The sequence below is a fragment of the Leuciscus leuciscus genome (assembly GCF_965113295.1).
Source record: "Leuciscus leuciscus genome assembly, chromosome: 8".
Classification (NCBI taxonomy): domain Eukaryota; kingdom Metazoa; phylum Chordata; class Actinopteri; order Cypriniformes; family Leuciscidae; genus Leuciscus; species Leuciscus leuciscus.
The window spans coordinates 20614073-20632918 of NC_138732.1; the positions used below are offsets into that span (position 1 = coordinate 20614073).

General features: G+C 37.7%; 1 protein-coding gene across 1 annotated transcript in view; it reads left to right on the plus strand.

Moving 5' to 3' along the window:
• The window catches only part of gpc3 (glypican 3), a 149780-nt gene that overhangs the window by 124763 nt on the left and 6171 nt on the right, over positions 1-18846 (plus strand). The window contains exon 7 of the mRNA XM_082178605.1: positions 1438-1642. Within this exon, the coding sequence (XP_082034731.1) occupies positions 1438-1642 (205 nt within the window). The remainder of the gene's footprint in view (positions 1-1437; positions 1643-18846) is intronic.

An 18846-nucleotide genomic window follows, 5' to 3' on the forward strand; every position in this document is an offset into this window, starting at 1 on the left:
AGGTTTGTTTGTTTAGTAAGGCCTGTTTATCTTCTGAGGGGTATAATATAATAATTATCCATTTTTATTCTGAGAGAGAGAGAGATCTGTGTGCTGGTCAGAAGCTGTTGCCCTCTGATTTGTTTCGGAGGGAAACCATACATAGCAAGACCCATCTGATCTCAATTTTCTACTGTAGACAAAAACAACAACAGCAATGAAAAAAAAGCAACAACAACAAGCACATGCTTGTGTCCGCACATCGGAAGGAAATCAATAAAAGAGGGAGACAGAGTAGAAAGATTAAAGGAAAAGCAGAAGACGGAGGGGGACGATGGAATTTTCAGCAATTATAGTTTGGCAAAACAAAACAGCGGTCGATGCAAGAGTCAACTCTTTTAACGTTTATCTTTTTATGCCTGACTCTACTTGAGTGCAGTACTTTTTAAAAAGAAAGACAAGAAAAAGTCTTTTGGAAAATAAATGGCTTGATTTCATTAACTTTATATATTTAACCTTATCAAGCTCAAAATCAATTCTCAATGTGAAGTTTTACACATACCATTGATAACTATATACTATGAAGCAATTTATGATATTACATTTTTTGTCAGGAAGCAGCTGACCTGTTTAATCAAATCAAAAGAAGATGGTGATTGATGCTGACTTTTCAACATCAAGATTTTAGGATAAAAATAATAGTGAAAGTGTGTAATTTAGGTTACATAACTGATCTGAATCTGTTTTTTTTTTTTAAATTTTATAAGCAACTTTTGACTTTATTAAATAGTCCTGCAGAGTGATAAAGAATTTTTAATAATATAAATATTCCTTGTAGTTTTTCAGATAATGTAAAGTCATATCAGATTGATTATTTTGCATAATAATTATAAAATGAATCACAGAATGCTGTTTAAAATAGTTGTTGTTGAAGTGACACCTTAGGACACGCTATGCTCAGAATTGTCACCTACCACAAAAAATCTAAACTTAATTTTTTGGTCCATTGTTCTGCTATTGTTCTTTTGTCTTCTACAGTAAACTCTCAGATTTTTCTCCAACTCTATCCAGTAAATAACTAGTTTCTCTCCTGATGTCGGCCATTTTACTTAGTGTGCTGAAAATAAAATATTTGGCCATGACTTTGTTTGGCAGATTTCATCTACAGTGTTATTGTAATCTGAGCACAAATCCATAAACCTAATCTCAAACTGATAAATGATACATGTTCTAGAGCAGGGATTCCCAAACTTTTTTCTCTTTAACCCAAGCTATTTACTTGAAGTACCTTTTGATATTTTAAGTTAATATTGCAATAATTTCACATATTTTCATGTTGAAGGTTCTCTGATTCGGTTAATAGCATAATATGTTCAGCATACTTCTGTAGTCATCAAGGTGTAATGTTTTATTCCGTTTTTCCACCATTCTCAATGCTAATGGTCTTTTTATCTGTAGCTTTTACGGATGGTGACGTTGCCTGAGAAGCGATGGAGGGCTCGACCAGGAGGGAGCAATGCGAGAAGAGACCCAGCCAGACAAGGCCAGGCAGACGAGGATGAGGAGGGTCTAGAAAGCGGGGACTGCGATGATGAAGATGAGTGTACTGGTGTTTCAGGACTCGGGCCACCCCCGAGACGCAAACGCCTACGCATCTTTGCAGGTCAGTGATATAGCACTCACTCAGACTCAATGCCATGTGTTTTTAAACTGTGCTACTGTAAATTATATTGGCTAATATATTTGTGAAAGTTGACAGGGCTCATCACTAAGGATTATTTCTACTTGCCCGGTTGGGGTAATGGTTACATTTTTTTACTTGCCCTGCCAAACTTTTCACTGGCCTCTCCCTAAAAAAATTAAATAAAAAAGTTATTGTTTTCATTTTTTTTGACTCATTTGATCATGAATTCTAATAAATAAGGTTGTGACACCAACATTAGATACCAGTGAAATTTCACAATTCTCGATACCACAGCTAAAACTACTAGCTTACAATCAAATGTAAAATAATCTTCACTGTATAATTTAAATATAGATTAATCCTTATTAAAGTTACAAAAGTCATTCAGTCAAGAGCAGTGTGAATTGTTGTTTAATAAACATTAAAAACACAGACAGCAACAGGTTTATTAGGCTGCTGTCACTTTAAGACAGGGGTGTCCAATCCTTCTCTTGGAGGGCCACTGTCCTGCAAAATTTAGCTCCAACCCAAGTTAAACACACCTGAACCAGCTAATCAAGGTCTTACTAGACATGCTAGAAACTTCCAGGCAGGTGTGTTGAGGCAAGTTAGGAGCTAAACTCTGCAGGACAGGGGCCATCCAGGACCACCCCTGCTTTAAGACACGAAAGAGAACTCAGTTTGGTATTTGCACGCTGTCTGAGAGGCGGCTTATTGTGCAAGCATTTTCGGTGTGTGTGTCTCAAAAACAAAACTGTCTCAGACAGTTGAATGTTTAAATTGGCAAGACTTAAAAACACATGCTAATGATAAACTTTTGTGACAATTCAGTACGTGCCCGATTGGGACCTTGACAGTTCCGTCAACATCCATCATCCTTTACGCTGGCACTGGACCATCAGCCAGTCCTTGTTGTCATGCCCTGGTTGCCTCAACTTCACAGGTTACAGGTAGCTGTCTGTTATCAGTGACCCCGTGACCCTATCATTGTCCAAGGGAACAAACAGGGTACATGGGAGATGTTCCCTTTGATGCAAAACAAAGCACAAAAGAACCAACAAACCATGTTAGTGCAAAGAAACTAAACAGAGGCAAAGAATAACAGTAGAGGGGCAAGAACAAGGAGTTTGATACTGACTGACAAAGCCGGACCAGCTGAGCAAACACAACAGAGGGAGTTGTCGTCCTGGTCGTGTTGTTGTGGCAGAGATTTGGGCGCTCTGGGTAGCGCCGTCAGGGGCCCAGGGCTTGACTGAGAATCCCACATATAAAGCACATGTGGAAGGTCAGGATAACACATATCAGCACTCAGATTCACACAGAGGAAGCGAACCGGTGATAAAACGTCCAGCATCGAGCGCTGAGTTTGAATGCTCTCTGAACTGTGAGCTGGTGGTGTTTGTGTGCACGTCCTCCCTCCCTCTCGAAGACGATTTACTGCTTTAATCATTAAGAATGAAGAGAATGCATTTTGGGCGCTGGGATGAACAGTTGGCCATATATCTTTCCTGTCTGGAATTTTATATCCCTCTCCTTTCTCCAGTCCTCTCTCATTCGTTGTTTGTTTGTGTGTGTGTTAGGGCAGTGGTTTGTGACCTAAGAATGGATTACAGGATTGTTCTGATAGTGTCGTGGACATCGGGGTAAAACAATGCTAAATGCTTAGCATTTATAATAATAAACTGCAACCATACAATCAATCATGCAGGTTAGGACATTTACAAGAGATGTCAAAGGCTGTTCTTTCCAGCAATCTTTCTGGTGTTTTGGCATAAGTTTATATACCACTTGGCTATATGGCTATATGGCTAAAGCTAATACAGTATTTTTATGCCTATGTTTGTTCCAAGTGTTAATGTCCATTGTCTCTTGTCATTAGTGTAGCAATGTATCACTTTCAAACCAAGCAGCCTCCTGTTGGTCTTTGTGAACCTGTTGGAAAATCTGTGTGGGTAAATCTTTCGTACTTCCCATTCGCGTGGATTCCTGTTTAATTTACTGGATTTTACAAGCAAATATTTGGCAAAAAAATTAAATCACATTCACACAGAATGTGTTTTTGCATTCCAATGCTTTGCTTTCCACTGTAAACATGGGGGGGGGGGGGGGGGGATTCTTGCTGCATTTTTTCATAAAAATGTTGACATGCATCACAACATTTCGTGTTTAAATGTCAGAGGAGACAGTAAGATATAGAAAGGCCGATTATAAAAAAAAAAAATGTACAGCTAAATTCTGCTTCTCTGCTGTTGTTAATGCATTTACAAAAGTATCAGTTTTTCTATCCAGCTATTGTTCTTAATTGTACATTTTGTTTTGCCTATAGTTTCATGTTTTTTGTGCAATATTTGACCATTATACTTGCTCAAGTGTTGTATAAATATGTCTGTTTGTTTTAGTATAGACCTTTAGGCCTCTGATGAAACAGGTACATAGATAACAGCAGATAGGCAGAAAGCTGATGACCCAGTAAAACATGCTTCAGCCCTGCTGTCTTTTCATCCCATTTTGGTCGTTTAGGGAGGGGTCAGGAAGTCAGAATGCCAAAGGTTAGGCAGGTTCACTAATGGAAGTCCTGTCTGTGCCTGGTGCGCTGAGATGGACGACGTAGATCTGGTTTCTCAAAGCTCTGTGGAAGAGACACGGCTTCGGCGCTGCGCAGGGGTCTGGGGAACGTGATGGGTAGAACAACAACTAGGTGCAGACAGGCCGCAGCTTGGGCCCAGACCCCCCGTAAATCAAAGCTGTCAGCCGGCCAGTAATTTTGAGGATGTTTTGAGTGATCCGGATTGATTGATAAATCGTCATCTGGGGTACAGATTCCAGGCCTCTTCACCCCCCAGGACTGCCCCCAACCCCCATACCGACCCATGCATTCCAGGCCAGCAGAGCTATTCCAGGACACGGGCTTGTGTGTGTCATATGCACACACCCCGAGATACACACAGCCAGCGCTGAGGTCCTGTCATCTGCCTCACCACACTCACTTTAATGTCAGCCGCCCCGTTTAGACAAGATAATGTGGCCAACAGAGCAGTCCAGCGCTAATCAAACGGGCTGTTGTCATATATTAAATGATGCTTTATGGGAAAGAGTTTGTGTTATTTTAGTTGTTTAAACTGAAATATTGATGTCAAATATTGATAATCCTCAATACTTAATCCTGTGTCAAATGTATTTTGTTTCAACACGATTTAATACACATTTGTCATATTTAGTCAACCTTGTCCTGTTTTTGTTTAGTCAACTAACCCCCGGTTTTACAGACAAGGCTCAAGCTAGTCCCAGACTAAAATGCATGTTTGAGCTGTTTTAAATGAAAGCAACTTGCACTGATATATCTTAAAATATGTCAGTGCTATTGTTTTGTCAGATGCACACCAGTAATGCTTTTTTTCTAATGCACGTTTATGAACGCTACTTAAATGTCCTAATTCAACTAAGGCCTAATTCTGGCTTAATCTAAGCCCTGTCTGTGAAACCAGGGCTGGCTATTTTAGTCTAGTTTTAGTCAACACATTTTCGTCATGCTGCATAATGGTTAAACAGAGCTAGTTCAGAGAGAGATCAAATGCACTTATTTAATTATTTAAACGCAAAGCCGGGGGGAAAAAACTCTATTCACAAGCGCGTATTGCACCGTGGATGTCGAACAGTTCAATATTATATTGAGAATTGTGGCATCCCAAGTCTGCATTATGTCTCCTCTTTTTTTGGGGGGACAAAAATAAAGAGATGTTTTGGTAAAGTTTTTATTTTTAAACGTACATTTAGTCTCGTCTTTTTTCGTCTATGATATTGAATGTTAATATAGTCACAGTTATTGTTAAATTACCTTATTGTCGACTCATCATCATCTTGTCTTACTCATGTGAAAAAAGCTTGTCGAACATTTTTCGGCATAGTTTTTGTTAGCGAAATTAACACTCTGGTTTCAAGTGTGATATATACAGTATATATGTAATGCAACAGTTCTGTAAACAAGACATTAATAAGGAATAACTGGCCAGTTATTATGTTTATTTTTTCACTGCCAACATAAATAGTTTAAAAAAGGCAAAAGCAGGGTCAAGCGTTGTCACAGAACAACACAGAGACTGAACACAAACAAGAAAAGTGATATAAAGTGAAACCTCCCACGGTTAAATTTTTTTTTAACATGAGGTCATGCAGTTTGTATCATTTTGTATCATAAACTAATAATAAACATTTCTACTTACATATTAGTACATTTTTAAGCTGTATAAATGTACATGAATGTACTATGAACGAGCATAGATTAACAATGAACAACATATAAACAGTATATTTATAAATTAACATTAGTCTAGGCTCAACAATTATTAAAATAAATAAATAAATAAAGTGAATTCTTCCAAATGAATTATCATTAAAAATGAATGTAATAATTAATTATACTATTCTAAATACAATTCATAACTGATATTACGTAAAACTATTGTACATTATTGTTATTATATATAATTATTAATATATTATTATTCATAAGTATTCAAAAAAAAATTAACCTTATTGTAAAGTGTTAATGTTTAAAGAAATATCAGTATTCTTGAAATGGTGCTTGGCCAATCAAATAAGAGGAATGGATTTCTTTTTTAATTTACAAAAGTGTATTAGATAAGTGGAATTGAGAACTGTTGTGTGTAGTGGTGAGTGTGTGAAAGATAAACCAGACATTTTAGCTCGGACTGCACGTCTGCACTAAGCCAAACCATAAACCTCGTGCCCAGCTGTCATCACTGCCTTTCATTCTTTATGAGCTTCCGCCCCATTCTATCACACTTTCTCATCTTTTTCTTCATCGAGACCCTGAACGATCACCCCATTTTGTGTTTCCATGTAGTTTAAAACAAAGTGTCTCATTCAGCCCATCTGTTGCAAGTGCTTTGCTTACATTTCCCACCCTCTCTGCGCTCCTTGGTTCCCTTCTCATTTTATCAAGGAGGAGCCCAGGAGGAGTTGATGAATGTAGCTATCACCGAAAGGCCAAACTCCTGGAGTCGGGGGATTTTCGAGAGGGCCGGTCGAAGTGCGCCGGGCTCCGCAGCCTTGACCACTCCGCCGCACAGCATGGGTCCTGTCAAAAGAGCTCTTGTTATTTTCCAGTGCTCAGCAGACGTTTGGTCACTGTAAGTGCTGAGGAGCATTTTTTCTTTGAAGCTCTTTGGCCCTTTATCAGCAGGCGAGGGTTAGCAAAATACAATGTGGAAATATGCCTGTAATGTGAAACATGCAGCTCGCGGTGAGAGCCTGGGCAGGGCCCGAGTCTCAGGTCTGCTGCAGATTTACTTAAGATATGGAGAGAGTAAGAGGGATGGAGAGGAGAGGAAATTTTGTGATGGATGGTGTGAATTTGTGAGACAAAAACGACAGGCACGAGCATTCAAACACAAGCACACGGAGCGTACGCTACTCTCGCAGCATAAATAGTTTCATCCTTCTTCTGATCTTGAGGCTGGAATGCTAACAGGCTCCATGTGTCACCTCTGACCTCTAGCACCTGATAGGTGAGGAGCAAAGCACACGTTTTCTATTACGGAACATTACGGCACAGGCTTTCTGCAGCCGCTCTGTGCCACAGCCGTAAACAAGCTGCATATGAGGCCGGCCTGCATAGTGTGTGTGTGTGTGTGCGTGTGTTTTTATGTGAGGAAGTATACATTTATATGAGTGTGAGAGGGTGGGTGGGTTTAATTAGCTCTGCTTTTGAGGAGAAATCTGTCCCCAGAAGCTAAATATGACAAAAACCTCCCTTTGGGGACATTTGAGAACATATTTGGTGAAAAAAAGATTCATAAATAAACTGTTTTTTGGTTGCACTTTACAGTGAGTATACAACTTTATGAAACAACATATGCATCAATGTTACACAGCTATGTTAAATGTTATTTTGGTAAGACTTTACAACGAGATTCCAATTTTGTTTACATTGGTTAACCACATTAGTTAACATGAACTACAGCGAAGTGAGAGAACCCTGACAATTTACAAATAGATCAAGTTTTATCTATTTGTATTGATCTAACAATGAACAGTTGTGTTTTTAACTAACGTTTATGAAGATGAATAAATACTGCAATAAATTATTGCATTAACTAACATTAACTAATGGGACCTTATTGTAAAGTATTGCTGTTATTTTTATGTTAGCTGTTGCATTAACAAACATTAATTATATTTAATTTAAATTATTAAATTGTTATTTTACTTTACTAAATTATAACATTATCAATTTCTATATCTTTTTCATTCTTTCTTTTTTTTGAGGGGGGGGGGGGGGGTATTGTGGGTTTGAGTTAGTCTGCAATATTTATGTTTAGCTTTATGTAAGAACATCTTAAGTCTATGGTACGACCTCATTTAGATAAGTGAACAGTGTGAATGTGTGTGTGTTCTTGTTGTTATATGGGAGTTTGTGTGCAGGTATGAGAATGCATGTCCATGTTTGTGTATGTAAGGGCATATTCAGTGGTGTTCTGACTGCAGATGTTTGGCTGCAGTGGCCCGGGTGCTTGGAGCGATAGACAACACAGATGTCGGCTCAGTGTAATGTGGAAATCAACCTGAAACACACCTGGAAATGAATAGGGCAAAATGTTCAGGAAATGAGCAAGAGTAAAGTCATTTCTCAGTTATCTTTAGCTTCCCTTAATAAATGGTGAATGTCAACCCCGAAAGACCAAAACCCAGACAATAAAACTGAGAATGTTTCTTAAATTTATGTCTTAGTAATAAAATATGGTCACATGAAATGTGCTATTAATTTACTGAAATAATTTGTTTGAAGTCTTTGTTCAGCCCCGTTCTGCAGAGATTATGCTAAGTAATGAAAAAGTGAAAAAGCATTTATTTACACGACCATTGAAAAGTTTTTGAAAGAAGTCTCTTATGCTCATCAAGTCTGCATTTATATGATAAAAAAACAGTAAAAAAAACAAAAAGACTAATATTATGAAATATTATTACTGTATAAAATAACTGTTTTCTATTTAATTATATTTTAAAGTTGAATTTATATGTAATTAATAAGCTGAATTTTCAGCATCATTACTCCAGTCTTCAGTATCACATGATCCTTCAGAAATCATTCTAATGCTGATTTGCTGCTCAAGAAACATTTCTTATTATTATCAATGTTGAAAACAGTTGTGTTGCTTTATATTTGTGTGGAAACTGTGATGCATTTTTCCAGGACCCTGGAAGAAAGTTCAACAGTATTTATTTGAATTAGATATATTTTGTAACAAACAACTTTGATTTATTATAAATATTATTTTTCGTCATTTTTTATCAATTAAATGTGTGCTTGCTGACCCCAAACTTTTAAACAGGTGATTTTAAGGATATATGTTTTCTAGCATTTTCTAACATCCCAATGAAGTTTAAGGATCATCTGGTGTATTGGTCCCTGCTTCCTGCTTCTATTTTCTTTCTCTCTTTGATGTTAATTGTTTTGCAATAATATCTTTGTTTATATCTTTATTTATCTGAGCGCCCAACTCTTAAAGGGATAGTACACCCAAAAATGAAAAAGATCTGTCATCATTTACTCACCCTTAGGACATTCCCAACCCATATGGCCCATTTCGTCTGTAGAACACAGTAGGACAAATTATGAAGAAGGTACCAGGAGAATGAATGGGCACTGGAGTGAGCAAAATAGATTCAAGGATGTTAAGATTTCTCACTTAACAACTGAAAATGGTCAAATCTCACCACTTGTGACCTGTAGAGTTAGATTAGGGCTCATCCAAGGTTGTTTGTAAAACGAGATGAGATGAGAAAAGTGAGATCAGTAAACGGGAAGAGAGCAGATGGTGGGTTTTCCCCCCTCTTTGAGAAAGAAGCAATGGCACCATCGCATCTGCAAATAATCCTGATCACAGAGAGAGGAAGTTTGCCATGAGAAACAGCCCAATGGATCTGGCTCCTTCTACAAGGGATCCTTATTTCTTCCTCTGTATATAAACAACAATCCCTCCCCACACACACACACTCAACCATATGCACTTAACAGATAACCACATACACAGAGAAATAATGATACCTAACCAGCATTTGTGTAAACAGTGCCTGACTCAATATGTACAGGAGCTAGATGGATTACATCTACAGTCATTCCCATTGTGGAAGGCTTAACATGGTGGCTGGGAGTTATGGCGTCTCACCAAACATTGTTGTATACGGTAGGCTGGTTTCAAACACTAACAAAAGTGCTGTCACATTTAAGGAAAAGGATAGTAAAGGAAGCTCGACAGTTGTGTTATGACAAAAGTTAATAAACCAATTAAGCTCATATTTCACACAGAGAACACCTTTTTTCTCCTTCCAATTCATTTCTGTGTCTGAGAGTTTCCAAAAGAAAGTGTTTGTTTGTGCGAAGGTTTTATTTACATTAGCAGGATGTCCAGAATTGATTCCAGACATCTTTCTGCGTCATGTCTGTCCGTCGCCCCAAAGACTAGAAACACAAACTGTGTCTCACCTAACTGTGGTTCATCCGTAAGCCAGGAGGCACAGAAAGAGCTGTGAGATTGTATTTGAGGTTAACAGGGATTTAATTAGTGACAGTTGTTTCTGTTCAGTGCGAAAAATATCACCAAAGTGAACCTAGTTTCTAGTTAGCGACAAGCATCGCTATATAGTGTAACAGTCTGGTTCTGGAAGTAAAAATCCCATTCACACTACTCCGAAGAGTACATTTTTAATAATAAGGTATAAATTAAAATATCCTTCAAAACAAGTCGCCCTTACTGTAGAAACGAACCACGCTAAAAGAGCTTAGCAGCAATCTTGCATTCAGTATTGCGAATGATGTAAATCAGATCAAACTTATTGTCAATAATTTGGCAATAATAAATGTCCATAAATCAATAGTTTTATATATCTAACATGGATGGATCTCTACCTGTTGCGATAATATAAAACTCTCCTGATATTAGTTGTAATTAACAATTACAGAAGAATAAAATTAAGCATATTTTGTTACCTTTTGGAGCTTGGAAGGGTTCAGTTTGAACAGATGTTTTATACCATCATCACTGTCCTTGTCAGAGCTCATTTCCCAGTACATTCAGCATCTGGCTCATATTCGCCATCTCAAACATATTCTCAAAGCTATCATTTTAAACATCTTCAAAATCAATATTTTGATCACTGACAGCTTCTTCACCAGATCCACCATCAAGTGACAGTGACAATAATATTTGATTGCGTTCAGCTGTAAATCTGCAGTAAATCTCTGAGCCATTTCAAGTTTTGCTGATGATACTTCCTATTTTTGTTTTCTGCCTGCGGTATCTATGAGTGAAATGTCACTTCATCATTGTGTATCAGACATTGACACCTTGTGGGATAAATGTGAATTGCACTTATTCAGTCATCAAAGACTCAGTTATTGTTGTGCAAAAAAAAAAAAATACACTCAGGGTTTGAAATTAACACCCGACAAATGCGTGAAAAAATCAACTGTGGCAGTTAACGCTGTCATATCACTAGCCAATTTGGCGTTTTATTATGTTTACTCACTTTGCTGGGGAAGTTTGTGTAATGGCGCTTTTCCACTACACAGTACCAGCTCGCCTCGGCTCTCCTCGCCTCGACTCGACTCGGCTTTGTTTGGTTTTCCACTGTGTAAAAGTACCTGTACCTGCTTCCAGGTACTTTTTTTTGTACCACCTCCGGTGAGGTTCTGAGGCGAGCTGAGGCGATACTAAAATGTGAAGTGAAAACACGGCAGACTGCTGATTGGTCAGAGAGAATCGTCACTATTCACTGCGCCATCATTGCACGCGCCAGACAGAGTATCCTGAATAAAAAACAGCAAAAACAAAAATAAAAACATCCAAAAACAGCATACACTCGATTTCCTCCATTGTCCTGTGTGTGTGGGTAGCGGGTGTGTCTCGCGCATAGACAGTAAAATAAAGGTCTCGCGTAGAAGATTAAGTCACGGCAGTTTCCTGCGGCGTCGCTATGACGACCAGGTACTATTGTGGAGGTACTATCTGCAATGGAAAACAGAGCGAAAAGCGAGCCGAGCCGAGACGAGACGAGGCGAGTCGAGTCGAGTTGAGCTGGTACTGGTAATGGAAAAGCGCCATAAGTGAAATCTGCGCAGATTTAGCGCACATACTATATAAGATGTGACGTAGTTAATCTGGATCATTTCTTTTTCTGGCTAGTAGAAGTTCTGAATGGCCGGTAACTTAACATTTTTATAGCAAATTGGCCGGTGAGTAAAAACTCTGAATTCAGTTTCAAACCTTGCTTACACTGTTACACACCGCGGGTCGTTAGCGACCCTATAAAATTTTTACAAAAAATGAATGGGAAAAGTGGCATTCTTTTATAATTTATTTTATTTTATTTTTTTATATGTTTATAATGAATTGATTGAGGATTACTAAGAAGATTGATGTCTAACTTTAAAAATGAATGAGGAGGAGGGTAGTGAATGACGTCACAGGTCACTAAAGACCCAAGATATGCGTTTAAGGGTTAATCCTTATGGGAAAAAAAGAATGGGAAAAATACTTTTCCAAGACTAAACACGTGGACAGTGGCTGTTGCACTCATACTTGATTGATTGATTGATTGATTGATTGATTGATTACTTTATTATCCCCACAGGAATTTTTTTGTTGCTTGTGTTTCAACATGCGTACACACAAAGAAACAACAATATACATAAATATAAAAACACCAAAAACACCAAAAAAAAAAAAAAAAAATCATCACTGAGACCTGCTCAGTAAACACCAACACTACCTTTCATTTAAGGATATTACTGATTGTGGCAGGATGGATATTTTCCCGCTATGGTAATCTCTCAAATTTATTAAACAGAGGATGCCTATTGTCTAATATGATTTTCATAGCTTTACTAAGGCATCTGGTTTGATAAATTTGTTATATACCTCTTAGAGGGATACCAAGTAGTTTACTCGCAATACTCAAAACTTTCCTAAGCGAACTCTTTTGTTCCACTGTGACATTTCCAAACCAAAAGGTAATACAAAATGTAAAAACACTTTCAATAAAAGAATTACAAAACACTCAAAAACACTTGTGGTACGGGCATGAACCTGGCCTGGCTTGTTGAAGAGAACAAATAACCTAGCAACCACATATCTACGCTCTGACAACCACCCACAACACAGCAGCATCATGATGCCATGTTTTGCACGCACACGCACCACATGCTTTTCTTGGTATAAGCCATTACTATAAACAAAACAAAATAACAGAATGACTATATAGAGTATCCCATATTAATTCCTTATATCTGACAGAAAATATAGTTGCCATGTTAAATTTTTAGTACGGACTCGCTGTCTTAGTCTCTCATTCCTCTGTTTGTGAGGTTTCAGGTTCTGCTGGTCCATTTTTTTTAAATTTCAGTCAGCATGTTCGCAGCCTCTCTGGCACTAACAGCAGCTGGAGCATTTATAAGCGTTTCATGGTCAGTGAGTTCATGTGTGCCATCAGCTCAGCTCATTGAAATGACCTTTGCATGGTGATTTCTTATGGTGAGACAGCAATTAGGCCTTCACCATACCAGAGGAAATTATATTCCCACTGTGGTAAGATCTGTCTCTGAATCTGTTTTATCCCTTTTTGTGACCATTTCTCCCTGTGTCTAATCTGAATTTTAGAGGCTAAAAATATATTTGAGTAAATCTAATTATGAGCAGATTTAGTGAGAGGAGCCATATAGCTGACACCAGTGGCCTCGCTCACACTGGGTTGTGCTAATTAATATGTGTTGACTTGAATTTGCCCCACAATGCCGCCCATTGAAGGGCTTTGATGGGGAATGCTGACATAGGGTTAGGACGGTTCACAGAGGAAAAGAATCAGTTATCTTCAAACGAACAATCTTATACTGTGTTAGACAGTTCTTGCTAAAGAAAGAGTTTTCCCTCTTTCTCTGCTTTACCTCCCACACACTGTTTTCGGTCACACTTTAGATCCAATTCTCACATTAACTAACTATTAAATGCAACTTTTGCCTCATTAAACTCTGATTACTGCTTATTATTAGTTATTAAGGTAGTTGTTAAAGGAATAGTTCACTTAAAAATTTAAATTCTGTCATTATTTACTCACCCTCAAGTTGTTTCCAAACTGTATGAATTTCTTATATTGTTTTTATATTGTTCTTATATTGTTTTTATATGAATTTCCTCAAGTTGTTTCAAAACTATATGAATTTCTTTCTTCTACTGAACACAATGGAAGATATTTTGAAGAATGTCGGTAACCAAACAGTTGATGTACCTGCTTAAATGCTGTAAAATATTTTTTTTTTTCCTACTATGGAAGTCAATGGGGTCCATCAATTGTCTGGTTACCGACGTTCTTCAAAATATCTTCCATTGTGTTCAGTAGAAGAAAGAAATAGTTTTGAAACAACTTGAGGGTGAGTAAATGATGACAGAATTGAAATGTTTAAGTTAACTTTTCCTTTAAGTTTAGGTATTTAACTTAAAGGAAAGGTTCACTTAAAAAATTAAATTCTGTCATTATGTGCACTATTATGTAAAGTTGTTTCAAAACTGTATGAATTTCTTTACCTTTGGATTAAGGGATATAGAATATGGTCATGCAGAATAAGGCATTCATATGTGCTTTATAAGTACTGATTAACAGCCAATATCCTAGTAATATGCATGCTAAGCAACTAGTTAATAGTGATAATTGGACCTTAAACTAAAGTGTTACCCTGTTTTCCACCTTTTTACCTTTTAAGTTTTTTTTAAAAGTCTCTTATGCTCACTATGGCTGCATTTATTTGATAAAAAATACAGTGAAAACAGTAATGTTGTGAAATAATATTACAATTTAAAGTATAACAGTTTTCTTTATTAATATATTTTGAAATGTAATTTATTCCTGTGATGCAATGCTGAATTTTCAGCATCATTACTCCAGTCTTCAGTGTCACATGATCCTTCAGAAATCATTCTAATATTCTGATTTGATGCTCAAGAAACAATTATTATCAATGAATATTTTGAGGAAACCATTTTTTCATGATTAATAGAAAATTCAAACAGAATTTGTTGGAAATATAAATCTTTTGAAACATTATAAATGTCTTCCCTGTCACTTTTGATTAATATAGTGCATCCTTGATGAATAAAAGTATATGTTAATGTCTTTCAAAAAAACAAATATATATCTTACTGACTCCAAACTTTGAGTTTACACAAATGTCTCAGTGTTTTTTCTATAACTGAAGCAGGTACAAAAGATTCATTCCCGCTGTAAACAACATATCACAGCATTGCTGTTGCTCAGTGTGCAGTAGCGGCGTCTCTGTCTGGATGTGCTTTAGCTGCGTCTCAGTGTTCTGTAACTGTGTCTTGGCCTCCTCATGGTTGGCTCGTTTTTCTTGGCGAGCTGTTGGCTGCCTGCTGGAGTGGGCCTGTGGTCAGAGTGATGGGTGTGGAGACATATGCTCACATTCCTCCCTCTGTCCTCACCAGAACCAGCAGCAGCTTCGGCCAGAGACACTGACTGAGCTGCATATGTGAGCATAGAGTGTGTTCACTTACGTTTGTTGAGATAGAGGTGTAGGAGGTACTGAAATATCAGGTTTTATTTATGACATACACTACCATTCAAAAGTTTGGAGTCGGTATGTTAAATATTTTTGAAAGAAGTCTCTTTTGCTCACCAAGGCTGCATTTATTTGATCAAAAAAATTAATTTATTCCTGAAATGGCAAAGCTGTATTTTCAGCACCCTTACTCCAGTCTTCAGTGTCACATGATCCTTTAGAAATCATTCTAATATGCTGATTTGCTGCCCAAGAAACATTTATCATTATTATCAATGTTAAAAAAAAGTTGTGCTGCTTATATTTTTGTGGAAACTGTGATTTTTTTTCTTCAGGATTTTTTGATGAATGGAAAGATCAAAAGAACAGCATTTATTTAAAATAGAAATATTTTGTAACATTATAAATAACTTGTCACTTTTGTCCTTGTTGAATAAAAAGGTTAACGTCTTTAAAAAAAAACGTACTGACCCAAACCTTTGAATGGCGGAGTATTGCAAAAATTCGTTTTTTGCAATAAAATCATTTGTATGCTCATTGAGTGTAACCCTAGAGCAATATTTTGGGTCTGGCAATAAAAGTCTGTATGCTTTGTATCTTAATGTCTGTCAGGAAAGGATATTGATATGAAACATTTGGAAATGAAAATGTCTCATTTGACACCTGCACAGCACAAAATGTGCTTTATTGGTTCCAGGCAGTGCATCTAAATCACCATAATCGCTCATAAAAGCCAAGTCAGTAGCACAGTCTAATGATATTTTGCGATTTATAATAAAGTGGCTTTATATATGATACTTAAACTGCTATTAAAATAAAAAGGATATCTGGGAAGATTAATGATCAGATGGCTGCGTCTTGTCTGATATCTAAAAGACATTTATGCTGAAGGAATGCTCTATAACATTTTTGTCGTTCTGTGTGTTTTCATAACCCCGGCATCACAAATGTAGCAGCAATGTAAAGCAGTATTGGCCACTTTCATAAGCAGCACCTGTGTTTGGAGACTGACATTCCATGTACTTATCTAGTCCTGGTGAACACCTGTAAGGCGGATGGGAGCTCCAGAATAAACACAGCAACTGTATGTCCAGGTGGAGTGGAGGTCTGTCTGGGAGTTGGCAGAGATCCTGTGCTCTGTGATGAACTGCATTTCAAAACTTTTTGAATCTCTCTAAAGAGCTATTAGATTTTGATGAATGTTCTGCATGGAGACTGTATACATTGTTAACTATGTAGGCCAGACTGATGAGAGAGGCATATTTTCTTTTTGTGAGTATTTCTCTTTTTAATTCATCAACCATACCTCTGAGCTTAGTATATGTGTACACTTTAGTGCCAAATGAGCTCTAGTTTAAAATCTAGTTATGAATCACTTTTCTTATGAAGAAAATGTGACCGTGTTCACCAGAGTAATGATGCTATTGTGTTGTGGATGGTTCCCAGGATGATGCTGTTGCTGAGTGGTTGTTTGCTAGCTGCTGCAAGTTGATAGGTGGTTGCATGGAACTTAGTTGCTAGGGTGTTGCTAAGGTAATTTGATTAGTTACAAGGTGGTTTCTTACTGGCCCAAGTTAAAAGAGCCCACCCCCAAATGCAAGACTCGGGTCCTTCCTTAAATGCGTTCTTCCCCTCCCATTTAATCATCATAAAATGACATTATAAAATGTAAATAAATTAGGTAGCACTTTACAATAAGGTTTCATTTGTTAACATTAGTTTTTAAATGTATTAACTAACATGAACTAACAATGCACAATACATTTATTACTGTATTTATTCATCTTTGTTAATGTTAGTTAATAAAAATCCAGCTGTTCATCGATTGTTCATGTTAGTTCACAGGGATAGTTTGCCCTAAAATTAAAATGATGTCATCATTTACTCAGCCTCAAGTTGTTCCAAACCTAATAAGAATTATCCTCACGCTTGGCTTAGCGTAGGTTTGTTTGTTGTTTGGAAGAACAAAGATTGTCCTCTTGAGTTAAGGAGAGCAAAGCACTTAAACACCCTCATCGCCTCTCTTTAAACACCAAGAGCTTATAAATCTTCTTAAACCAGGTCTTGAAACAAACTAGTCCTCTAAAGCAGTCAGCTAATGTCTTATTCTTACTGTGGAGTGCTGCAATAAACATTTAAAACTTGTTTCTGTGTTCCTGTTTGCTGTGCCTGTGATGTAGTGCGCTGCGGGGATTGAGCTGGTCCAAGCCCACCATTAGCAATCAATGGCTGACTGTTGACCTCTGACCCGTGTCGTAACTGGAGCTCGTAACTCTGTGATAAAGCCAGTCAGAGCTCTGCTTGCGTGGTGGAGGAGAGCCCTGGAGACTGATACTGCTGAAAACTGATAGCCTTTGTGCTATTGGTTAGACTATCTCATGCTCATTCGTTGTCTGTCGGATTTTCTGTTTTCTATATTTAGCATGCCAGCCTTCACATATCCATCCAACTAATTGCCATTGTGTGGATATCAGATCCAAAACAAATGTCAACCGGACCATCAACCATTCTCTGGATCCCGTCACTCACATTATTATACGCAAGTGTTCACGGCTCATTATAACTGGATATTATTGGTCACATTGTGGAGTTGGGTTATACACAGTTTGCACTCTGTGTCGTTTCTTTTGGCTGCTGCAGCCAGACCCCCACCCCTATTATTTTTATGAACATTTGGGGTTTTACTCAGTGACTCACACCTCTCCGTACTCGCACAGCAAACAATAACACACACACACATTATTCACTTTCATTCCTATGCACACGACACCTCGTCTGATTTAGGGTGTAGTGTATATAAAAGCTGTATTGAATTACACCTCTGCTTTAATTGGACTAGTGGTACAGTGTGCCGCTGTCACAATGAAAAATCAGCCTTTCAGGGTCCGTGGAATGTCTAACCGCTGGCTTGTCAGTGGACGGAGGGAAAGAAAAAGTTAATTGTTTTCTGGCTCGCGTTCAAGCTCTGTCGTAATTGCACAGAAATCTCAAGGAGGTTTCAGCGCCGAGGCTTTATTTATTTGCCTCCTTCCTCTGTTTTAAAGTCGACTGTGCTGAAATGGGCCCCCGGGCATCCAGAGGACCCCCTGAGAGACGGCCTCCATCTTTTTTCCTGCTCTCGGCCTGGTTCTCACTGGCTGGCATGCTGAGTTCAGGGCCTAGAATTAATTAAGCTGTATGCCTTCCTGTTGATCCCACCACTACGCAGCCGCTGGCCCAAATGGTGGACTTCCTCCCTGTGGGGTTAAATTCCCCACAAACGAAGGAAGCAACTTGAAGACGCTGGTGAGGAAGGTATTAAATATGGCATTTGATCTTAGTAGATGAGATTGAATACATCTTAGTTTCCAGTCAATGTATTGCAGAGAATATTAGCATACAAACAGGTGTCCACAGACTGCATTTGTTATGTTTGGTCATTGTGTGTTTACATCTGTATATAGTGGGGTGAAAATGCGCCTCTCATCTTGGTGTTCAGATAATTAAATGAGCTCAAAAGACTTCAGACTATTGGCAATTCTATTACAATATATATATATATATATATATATATATATATGCAAATATAAAAATATTTGAAAGAAGTATATTAAAG